General features: G+C 39.8%; 1 protein-coding gene across 1 annotated transcript in view; it reads left to right on the plus strand.

The window, feature by feature from the left end:
* The window catches only part of Dab (DAB adaptor protein), a 145,157-nt gene that overhangs the window by 79,753 nt on the left and 53,277 nt on the right, over window positions 1-12,127 (plus strand). Inside the window, exons 3-4 of the mRNA XM_083115118.1 lie at window positions 8,303-8,517; window positions 12,056-12,123. Of these exons, the coding sequence (XP_082971244.1) occupies window positions 8,303-8,517; window positions 12,056-12,123 (283 nt within the window). The remainder of the gene's footprint in view (window positions 1-8,302; window positions 8,518-12,055; window positions 12,124-12,127) is intronic.

The following is a 12,127-nucleotide window of genomic DNA, read 5'->3' on the forward strand; positions in this document are numbered from 1 at the left end:
GATGGAAGGCTTGTGTTGCTGCAGCCATAAACCTTCGGGTTTAAGAAGGCTAGAGTTAGTTAGTCTAGCGAACGTGTTTCTTACTTCCAGTAACAATTATATATTAACAGTCTGTTGTGAAATTACTGTACTATAATTTGTGATATTTTTATTTTTAGTGCTGATATACTGGGTGGCCAGAATTAAAGTTACCCAACTCAGAGCCCTCTGTAGCCTGTTTGAGGCATCGTAGAACTCTGAAATTTGGTGAATCGACTATACAGACCATGGGGTAGAGGATGGCGATAAAAATAGTTCAATTTTCCGCCACCAGGTTGAAATGTGGCGCTGTACTTCCATGATGGGTTGTAATAATGACGTTAACTGCTCCAATTGGTTATGGATTTGCCTTTAGCTTGCAATCTTGCAATAAACGAGAGATTATTTTCTCTCAACTTCCAGGCACTAACAAATGTCTTTCTAATTAACTCAGCTAAATCACTTAACGTGATTATTTGTACAACCCATCATGGAAGTACAGCGCCACATTTCAACCTGGTGGCGGAAAATTGAACTATTTTTTATCGCCATCTCTTCCCCATGGTCTGCATGGATTCACCAAATTTCAGAGCTCTAAGATGCCTCAAACAGGCTACAGAGGGCTCTGAGTTGGGTAACTTTAATTCTGGCCACCTGGTACATCAACTGAAAGGACTGGGCAAATATTAAATTAAATATTCTGCATTTTTAAACAATTAATATTTCTAATAATATCCAGCTGTTGTTATTGGCCAGAATTAAAGTTACCCAACTCAGAGCCCTCTGTAGCCTGTTTGAGGCATCGTAGAGCTCTGAAATTTGGTGAATCGACTATACAGACCATGGGGTAGAGGATGGCGATAAAAATAGTTCAATTTTCCGCCACCAGGTTGAAATGTGGCGCTGTACTTCCATGATGGGTTGTAATAATGACGTTAACTGCTCCAATTGGTTATGGATTTGCCTTTAGCTTGCAATCTTGCAATAAACGAGAGATTATTTTCTCTCAACTTCCAGGCACTAACAAATGTCTTTCTAATTAACTCAGCTAAATCACTTAACGTGATTATTTGTACAACCCATCATGGAAGTACAGCGCCACATTTCAACCTGGTGGCGGAAAATTGAACTATTTTTTATCGCCATCTCTTCCCCATGGTCTGCATGGATTCACCAAATTTCAGAGCTCTACGATGCCTCAAACAGGCTACAGAGGGCTCTGAGTTGGGTAACTTTAATTCTGGCCACCTGGTACATCAACTGAAAGGACTGGGCAAATATTAAATTAAATATTCTGCATTTTTAAACAATTAATATTTCTAATAATATCCAGCTGTTGTTATTTTCTACACTTTATAAATCTCTACAAAAGTTAAAAATTAACTTTTATAACTTTAATGCCTTAGAAGCCACGTGGCGCCAAAGTGTGAAGGTCCAGTTTCAAATACGGTTTTCTGTCAAGTTTCAACCTGTTTTCCCCAGTGAGGAACATTAGATGCCATTAATGTCGAATGTTATGGAAATATGCTTAATCTACCATTTTTCTTTCAAAGTGTTAAACAGTCACTTCTATTTAGGATTCCCACGTATCAACTTATCAGTTTAAAAGAAAAATGGAAAAATCAGATATCCAAAAATCTTGGAGTCAGGCCTTTTTTTTACCAAGATTTTGGAATAAAAATAAATTCCACTTTTTCTTAGACCACATCTTGATGGAAAATTTTCTCTATGTAAATGTTTTATAGGTTTTTTTTTCACTTATTGTGAACAACGCTGAATATAAACTTTATTCTTTTGAATAACAAGTGCAGTTTAACACTTAAAATTTTGTTATTATCCGGTTAAAGCACTACAGAATAGCTTGTAAGTATATTTTAAAATTGCCTGGAATAACCTGGAAAAGTTTGTTTTACAACAATGAGTCGGAACTCTTGTCTATTGTATGCATTTTACGTAAATTACATGTAATTTACTAGTAAATTATTTAGCATAAAAACCTATTTTCTTGTATGTCTGTGTAAAAACTTTAATGTATTCAAAAAAGTATTTTGCTCAAAGCTTTCAGATGGATTTAAATACGTAATCCAGTGTCATTCTGATGCTGTATAAACATACATTCTGTTGTATTTAAAGTACAGGGTGTATTCGACATCCTGATGAAATTCTAGCCTATGGTCATGTATCACATGACCCACCTATCATTTTAAATAAAAAAGTTGAATTCAAGATGGCGGCCGTCCCCGTGACACTCCAAAAAATGTCCCCCTAGGCCTATTTTGGGTAAATATGCTATATCGCCTGAACACCTCTCACTCGTTTATTTCGTTCATTTGAGCAATGATACTTACCTATTCTGCATTGCGGAAGATTCTTTAAGGTGAAGTTATGCTTTTTTCCATAAAATAGTGTCAACTTTTCATATTACGAGTCATTATTTGTCTTCCTTGTTCCGCTTAGGTAACAGACAATATGGCGTGCACTCGTCATGGATCATCGCGCGTCGTGCTTGTGTTTTGTCGATTTGGAGTGGGTATGCAGTGTTTCAACCTTCTTCACCGAAAAATACCTACTTTCGTGTTCATTATGTCATCACAAACCATTGACGGATAGCCTCAAAATTTATTCACAATTGCCCCTCGAACCATTGACGATAGCCCCAAAAACCATTCACGATATCACCATGGACCATTTCCGGCAAGGTTAGGTTAGGTTGGGTTAGGTTAGGTAAGCATAGTTAAAAAAGAAAAGAAAAAATTCTCGTAAGAAAAATGCACGTTTGGAAACACTGGCGAGACCGCGTGACTTTCGACGCTCGCGCCATCTGCAGGTACATAATGGAAACAACGGCATAATGTTGTCAGAAAATGCAAGTTCCTTACATAAAAAGTGATTATTTCTTGTTCTGCAGCATTCTATGGTGAAGTTTTCAGTTTCCGCGAAAGAAAATATCTCGGAAGAACTTCGAGAATGCTACAGAAACTGATTTCAGTAAGTAGTTTCTCCTGTAAATTTGAAGAAATCCGTTCGGGCGATATCGCATATTTACCCTATTTTGTATCGCCCATATCAAATTCCACAAAAATACATCACTGCGGATTTCACAAGGGGTGGTAAGGGACTTCTGATACACCCTGTACAATCGCTCATTGAATTACTAGGGTTCGTAGCGTTGAAACGAGGCGTCTGAGAACGATACAGGCATTTAAACTGAGACCGAGGCACTAACAAGTATCCCTGGGCGAACCAGCATCGTGATTGGGACAGCAATTGTAACGGGCGTTGGTCCAGTATGCTGGAAAACCGCGGCGATGGGACTCGATACGCCGACCACGCGTCACGCCTCTAGTTACCACCACGAAGATTTGATGTGGACTGCGTTCTGGTAGAAGACAGCTTGATGGCGAAGTTTGCTAGAACCACATCTGTGACGGACGCTGTTCGATTTTTCCATTCCGGTCTATTTGGTCCATTAACGTTATTTTTAGACACGCTGCGGGGCCCGACATGCAATGTCAGAAGCTAGACTTATAGTGACGTATCACGACGACCATTTTCAATATTAATGAATCAACATGCTCGCTGCCTGTGGCATTCCTTACTATTTCAAGTACAGGGTGTTTCAAAAGTCGCGTAACCCTAACTTTTATCGCTTCCAACATGAAAACCGGGAGAGATATTTACACCGGGTTTTCCGCGTAACGATGCTCATCCCTTGATATTTTAAAATGCTTTCGTTCGCCACTTCAATGTATACAGGAAGTTCTAGAAATGATAGAATGCCTCAAGACGAGATTATTTTGTTTATCCAGAATGTTAATTTCGATGGGCGAAAAGGGGAATAGAAGCTGTCGTAACACAATTTGCAGTTTCTTGACTGATGCCACCCTAATTTGTCATGCGCAGCACTTAATGGATTTAAGAGTGGTGATTTTATGAGTAAATTGGTTGTTTGATTTGGAGCTTTAAGTCCACTTTATGCACAGTAACGCTAATCGGGACTGGACCTACAGTTTAAACAGAGGCGTCTCGTGAACGCATGCTGCGCATGCGTCAATTGTGGGAAAAAGGACAGCTTGCTCTGCGACGACATTAATGAGCATTTCTACATTCTAATTTCTTCAAATAGGAGAAGTATTTATTTTACACGAGAGCGCTCAACTAAGCTTATATTACATTTCTTGGATCTGAAGTGAAAGAAAGTAATAATTATTTTCCCACAATTGACGCATGCGTCACTTCAGATCCAAGAAATGTAATATAAGCTTAGTTGAGCGCTCTCGTGTAAAATAAATACTTCTCCTATTTGAAGAAATTAGAATGTAGAAATGCTCATTAATGTCGTCGCAGAGCAAACTGTCCTTTTCACCACAATTGACGCATGCGTTCACGAGACGCATCTGAGTTTAAAGTGGGATCCGAACCACTATGTGCCTCCACCGGTTATTGAACCCGGGACCCCTTGATTACCAGGCGACGACGCTACCACTGCGCCATCGGGGAGGCCTTTCGATCTATCTTATACGTTGTTTTAATTTTCATTGTTATTAGGGGAGACTCAATCCAACAAACGAGTGAATACCAGCAGAACGATTTTCCATTATGCATTTGATGCAGTTAGTATCTGAATGCATTTTAATATTAACCTTTGCACGTCTCGTTCAAGAAAAGCTTTAAATTGGGGGGGGGGGGGGTCTTTTCATAAAGTGTGTTGTGTGACCTCTCACCTACAACTGTAATTATTAGTATTTTGAGAACTGTGAAACCATCTGTTCTTTGGATGAAATGGTAGAATGTAACCTTGTTGCTTTATTTTTCACTCAATGTTTTCGATCCAATGCATTTTTACTTTGATTATTCTGTTCGAATACTAACTAAATGCACTTTATTTCTGTTCTTAACAATAAGAGTAATAAACTTTCGGGTTTCTTGTATCTTCAAATGAACAATGTCAATTTCCAGGGGGGGTCCACCGACCCGTTCGAGCCCTCCCTCCCGACGCCCATGATTATACCGCGTTTGTTACAACCTGTCCCGGTTCCCGCGCTAGCTGGTCGCTGGCTTTACTCCGTGCTGGGGAAAGTCAAAGCCAGGCAGCCAATTAAAATGCGCAACGTCGCAACAGCGTCTACGTAAGCGCCTCTCTTCTGGCTTCCATTCGCTCCTCGCTGCCCAGCAGACGATTTTTTCCTCGTTTCTCATTGGCACCGAAACTGCCGAGCGATCGCTAGCGCGGGAAACGGGACAGGTTCTAACAAACGCAGTATAGGTGTCAATCCTAATTTCTATTCTTGATAATATATATTGATTTGTTGATATTGTTTGTTTTACTTCGCTTTTCCGCCACTTTTGGCTAATCGCGAGGATGAGGACAAAAGACGGTTGGATGAAATTGATGTGGAGACACTCCAACAAAGGAACTCCCATCCCTAGTCCGAACTCGAACCCGGTAACATCGTTGGCGAAATCAAAAGTCCAACACCTAACCCTCTCGGCCACCGAGGCAGCCCGACGATCGTTATTTTAAATTAAATTATAGTAATTCTTATCGTAAGAGTACTCTACTTTTTTTTACATTGTTCAAGAAAGCTAATGTACCTCTCCGAGTGGTTACGCCGTCGCCTTGTAACTAAGATGTCCCGGGTTCGATACCCGGCGGAGGCACGTACTTGTTGATTGATTTGACTTGGTGTTTTAAGTCCATTTTATGCACAGTAAGGCTAATCAGGACTGGACCTACAGTTTAGAGTGGGATCCGAACCACTATGTGCCTCCACCGAGAATCGAACCCGGGACCCCTTGATTACAAGGCGACGACGCTATCACTGCGCCAGGAGGTACTTTAAACTGTAGGTCCAGTCCTGATTGGCCTAACTGTGCATGAAGTGGACCTGTGACAAACTCACTAATGTATTTCTTCGGCGGCCTCGTGACGAAAGCAATCGATGTGACCCTAATGGATTTAATGTGTGCACATATGTTCCGAATGACTCATAAAAGTGCTTGACGTTCTTCTTCGATCTTCAACCAACCCTTGCTACTTGTATTTTTGTGCGGGCTACCTCCGTGACGTAAGTTTGTGCCCTGTGATACAGGCCCGTAGCTAGAACTGACCTCCAGGGGCGCTTTGTACAGTCACAATCGTAGCTTGGACAATGTCCTAAATCTTACTCCCTATGGCCTCTTTCTTTTCTGTTGTCCTCCTGCACCACCTAGCCTCTAATCAATGGGTACCAGGGATTAAAAGCAGCCGGTGCGAGGTGTTGATCACATCACCTCCACAAATTGCAGAGGTCGTGAATCTGTAAGGTCTTCTTTCCACATATTTTATCACATGGATAGTTGTTTTAAAGGGCTCCTGCGTAGCCAGGTGATTAACGCTCTCACCTTTGATGCGAGTAGTCCCTGGTTCAATGGCTGGTGGGAGCCCCCAAAATGTCAGCATTGGTCCACTATCATGAGGACAATTGGGGCGCTGCTTGAAGAAGTAGTGGGCTCCAGTCTCGAAAACCAGAAAACAGCGCCAATGGGACTCCAGAAAACAGCGCCAATGGGACTCGATGCCCTGACCACGCGTCACCCAATGCAAGAGCCACTGTGGCAGGGTCTGGCCCTGCACCATAGAGTTTAGTTTTAGTTATTTTAAGAGCCACCATTTTCTGTTTTACTGTCATTTTACAGTATGCACCAAAACAGTGTTGAAAGTGGTTATAGCTCTTTTCAGTTCTTACGGCGGGCGCTCTAGAAGCTGGCAGCGGGGATTACGCAACAGACCAACCAGACAACAGCAGTGGCGCCGAGAGACACGACGCGGCCGGAAAAAATACTACGTGAAACTCGTTCTACTGGCCGCTACGTGTCTTACCGTGCTGGATTGGTCGCTTCCCCGCTCCCCACTTCCCCTGCCAGCCTCTAGAGCGCCCGCCGTAAGAACTGAAAAGAGCTAAAGCTTTAAGGCTCGGCTGCACCTTTGGCATGCAAATGGGCGATTTTTTTCAAATTTTCCTCTCCATTCGAAATACTTCTTGGATATTTCAAAATATACAACATTACATCAGCTTAGAATTCCTTCTAGAGCATTGACGTGAATTTTCATGTAGTTTTCTTTCATTGTTGTCTAGATATTATCAATAGTTTAATAGACTTATGTAATCACGAAACTATTGATAATATCTAGACAACAGTGAAAGCAAACTACACGAAAATTCACGTCAATGCTCTAGAAGGAATTCTAAGCTGATGTAATGTTTCATATTTTGAAATATCCAAGAAGTTTTTCGAGAGGAAAATTTGAAAAAATTCGCCCATTTGCATGCCAAAGGTGCAGCCCAGCCTTAAGAAACATAAAGATACTGTGTTTGCCACATTTCACTGTAAGATAAATATTTTCCATTCTTTTGCAAACAACATTCATAATGTAAAAATTTCAGCTAAAAATGCAGGCCCGACCACGACTTGAACCCGGGTCTCTGGCATACCGTGCCATTGCTCTACCGCTGAGCTACCAAGCCGGCCTGGCGTTGCCTGATTTTTCGCTGTCACTGTTTTACCTGCATGGAATCATCTCTGCCCCAGTGCTACCGCAACAGGGTCTATTACCTTTGATTCACTATAGACTGGTTCCTCCCAGTGTAGAGATGTTAGTTCCTGAAGATTAGGCACACACCGGAAAAATCAGATGAAGCCAGGCCAGCTCAGTGGTATGGTGTGTCAGAGACCCAGGTTCGAGTCCTGGTCGAACCTGCATTTTTTGCTGAAATTTCTATGTAGGACGTCTCCTGTGTGTGCCTAATCTTCAAGAACATTCATAACGTTCATGTAGATCCTCAAAGCAGATTGCTTCATTAGTGTACAGAAGTGTTATTGTGGTCGAATTTATATACAGTAGAGTTTCGCTTATCCGACATAAACGGGCCTGCAGAACGTCGGAAAAGCGAAAATGTTGGATAATAGGGAGGTGTTAAGAAAAGCCTATTAAACGTCAAACTAATGTTATAATTTTACACATTACGAACCTAATATATTAAATTCTGCGAGACTCGACAGTTGCTGCTTGATCTGGATCTTCAATTTCGTTGTCTTCCCAATTGACAAGAGCAACAATTTCTTCATCGGTTATTTCATACTGATCATCATCCTTCATCCAACTTTGATTTCTTGCAGATATGCATCCTGTGGTATGTCGGATAAGCGAAGGTCAGATAAACGAGACTCTACTGTATCATATATTTTTAAAGTTTTTGTGCTATGTGGAATAAATTGTAAGTGCTACCTTTTTTCTTTCCAGACAAAAATGAACCCTCACGATTCTTGGGAGAAGGGGTGAGCTTCAAAGCCAAGTTGATTGGTATTTTGGAAGTGAACGAAGCCAGAGGGGACAGGATGTGTCAGGAAGCTCTGTCGGATCTTAAAATGGCAATCAGGGCAGCCGGGGAGCACAAGCAGAGGATCACGATCAACATTGCTATTGACGGTCTCCGTATCAGAGATGAAAAGACAGGGGTAAGTATTTTCAGTTTTTAACTACATTGGGTTACGTGGATCATATTTCCACGCTACTGCAGTTGGCAACACTCTTCACCTTTTACCCCAGTGTACTTTCCTGAAACAGTTCAGGAAGTTTGTTCAGCTGTTGAAATGTATCCATGTTCACTTGTTATTAGAGCTCATATTTCAGTAGGGCACAATAGTGATCTGTGCGACCATTGAGTATTTTCAGATATGTAGTATTTATACGAGATTTATAATTATGTGTTCCTAAAACACATTATGAATCATTCCATGTCAAATCGTAAAGAATTTTGTGAAAATGCCCCCGCCAGATTACACCTATGCTTACCTTCACACATAGTGAAGAGAAATTTTGAATTTTATACCTTGGAACATGTACTTCACACTTTGTGCTAAATGTATAAGCATTTTTAATAAGATTAATTTTTAATGTCGTTTGATGCAAATGATTTTTTATCACCCTGTCTCTGAACCGCCCATCCTAATTTTTTCATCAGGCATTAGTACACATACTGAGCTACCTATGTATAAAATTTGGGGGAAATTGAAGAGGGGTATTGCATGAAATTTTTGTGTTGAAGTTAGTATTTTTAAAAAAAAATTACATAAAAATACATGGTTATTGATACACTCATTTGAAACCTTATTTTAATGAAAGCTTACGCTGTTCTGAACAAGGAAACAAACTTGAGTATTCTACGTCAAACCTGAGGGAAGATACAATCATTTTTAACCTAATAAAAGTTCTATAAGTATACCGAATTTAATCAAAATCGAAGTTGGTGGGTGACATGACGTGGGTGAATTGATATGGAATGACCCTTTGTGTCCAGAGCACCAAAAACCTCTTTGTGATATTTTTGGGAAAGATAGTAAAAAAATTAAGATCATGAAAACATACGGAATAGTATATTAATATTATACAGGGTGCAGCAAAAAGTTCTGATGGTTTGTAAGTAAAAATAACGAATGTATTACACAACCTTTGTACATGAATATATTACACAACAGATTGGGGCACATGTGCCATTTAACAGGCAGTAAAAAAAAATCTGTACAACAAAGGCTTAGCTATTGAAGATGACGTCATCCAAGTGGTGTCCAGTTCTCACCATGAATGCAGCAAAATGATCGGCAAGTTTTCATTGGTGCGTAGCAAAGCAAGGACGTGTCAGGGGGGAAGGGGTGTGGCTTGATACCAAATCAAATGTTGGGGCGTGTTTTTGACAGCTTCGGCAGGAGACTTGAAAAGTGCATGGCGAGAAATCAACACCACTTGGATGACATCATCTTCAAAACCTAAGCCTTTGTTGTACAGATTTTTTTTTTACTGCCTGTTAAATGGCACATGTGCCCCAATCTGTTGAACACATAACCATGTACAAATGTTGCGTAATACGTTCGTTACTTTTACTTACAAACCATCAGATCTTCTTGCCGCACCCTGTATCTTACATCATTACTAGTGCTCGGAATTTGAGGAAAAATCCTTTTTTTTTCCCTGGTGTCCGAAGACGAGGCCCAACATAATATATGTTCATTTTGGGTCATTGTAGGCCAGAAAAAGGTGGATTTTATTTGTCCTTTTTTGGCTTATTGGTTCTTTTTTAGGTCCTAACGGCTTTTTTTTTCAACTTCACCTTCTTTCGACTACGTTTTTACTGCCCATTCTCAATTCGAATCATCATCAGTTCATCACCTCTTAAACATCCTTTCTGTAGTAAAGAAGTAAATAAATATATTTGAATCATCCCTGAAATGAGAGAAAAACATTTTCGGACGACTGAAGCAGGTACGGTACAAGATCCTTTAACCGTAACTTGTCTGGAAGGTCGCGCTGTAAGTGGCAACTTTCTCTTGTTTTGAAGCTTTTAGTATGGCGTATAGGACCATATACATTAAATATGTAATTAAAACTGAAGTTATTAATTAATTAATTTGGATCACATTTATACGTCCTTTTTTCCATTTTTAGGTATTTTAAAAAATATTTTTAGGTCTCTTTTTGGCAATTTATAGGTCTTCAACTTCCGAGCCCTAATCATTACAAAACGTTGTACCCAGTAAATATAACATGTGTGTACCTAACAAAAACAGAAGAGGGTGCAATTTGAATCTTTTGTTCTTGACGAAAATGAACAACTATGCAAGCTTCTAATCAACTGCTCCATAGAGAAAGTACTGAAAACATGTTGGTGTGTACAAACAGCCACCTGCTCGTGTTTTGAACCATATTACTGCTCAGATCATGGAAAAGATGCACTTTACAGAAATGTGCATGGTATTTTAATATTTGATATCAAAAGGAAATATGTGTCATGGATTTATTTAATCTTCTTCATGATGTTGACCACACGTGATTTGAATTTGAATTTAAAATTTTGGGTGTGTCAGCACTAAGGCTAATTTGCACCCGTCACATTATACGGTGTCCAGCCCCTTATTGTTACACATAACAAGTCTAACGTTGCATAACTAAAATCATAAAATATTAAAATCTTCTGACTTTCGTTAAAAGCTGAGGCTGTAAAGGAGCACTCAGCACAAATAAGGACAAAACACAGGACGACACAAACAAAATTATACTGGCCATGGGGCCAGTCGCCAGAGCCTCGTTAGTCTGCAGTCCAGGGTGTACTACGTGGAAGTGAGGTTGACTATTGGGTGCACTACGTGAAAGGAGCACCCCTCACACCCCAACCACACATGATGCAAGATGTTACAACAATACATAATAAGTAGAATATTTGTTAAGAATTGGTTTTAGTGATGCTATATGGGCATGTGTATCTTCAAAATCCCTAAACACCAGATAATTTCATTTTATACTTAGGAAGCTGTGTTAAAAGAAAGTAATATTGCAATCTGTTTTTATTTATTTTATTTAACGGAAGATTCCAAATACAGCGTTAGCCATTTTACATTGGAACGTATTAACAACAGAAAGTAATAACATAAAACAACAAAAATAATAACATAAACTAAAATTACATGTGGTCAACAGCCTTACATACTTTTTGTTAACAGTCTTCTAAAACGTGCCAGATTTTCAAAAAAATGTCTTATTTGACTTGTCAGATTATTATATTGGCTGGGCAGTCAATGGAACAGAGAATGCTGGATGAGGCACAATCTTGGCTTTCGAGAAGCGAAAAGTTGTGCTTCTTGTTGAGCATGCGGGCACTCGAAAGTGAATTTCCTGAAGAAGGTGTTGCCATTCACTATTTTATGCAGGAATATATGGTCTCACAGTCTATGTCTCTCATGAGGAGTTTGGATATTTAACATTTGCAGGAGGATGGACTTTTGCAAGTGTTTTGTGGACGGAATTCGGTGTCGAACAATGGCCAGGAAGAAATTTAGGACGGAATTTAGTCTATCTGATTTTGAGACCAGATCGGAGAGCAGCATTCAATTTTCGGTGAAACAAAAGATTTTTTTTTATAATATTCATGTGGCTGCATATGTACACTTCAACTTGACAATTTATATCTAGAATTTTATTAACTTCTTCCATTCTTCTCTGTAGGATTGCTTGTATCATCACCCTGTACACAAAATATCCTTCATTGCTCAAGATATGACTGACTCAAGAGCGTTC

The sequence above is a fragment of the Lepisma saccharinum genome, chromosome 30 (genome assembly GCF_977018435.1).
Source record: "Lepisma saccharinum chromosome 30, izLepSacc3.1, whole genome shotgun sequence".
Classification (NCBI taxonomy): domain Eukaryota; kingdom Metazoa; phylum Arthropoda; class Insecta; order Zygentoma; family Lepismatidae; genus Lepisma; species Lepisma saccharinum.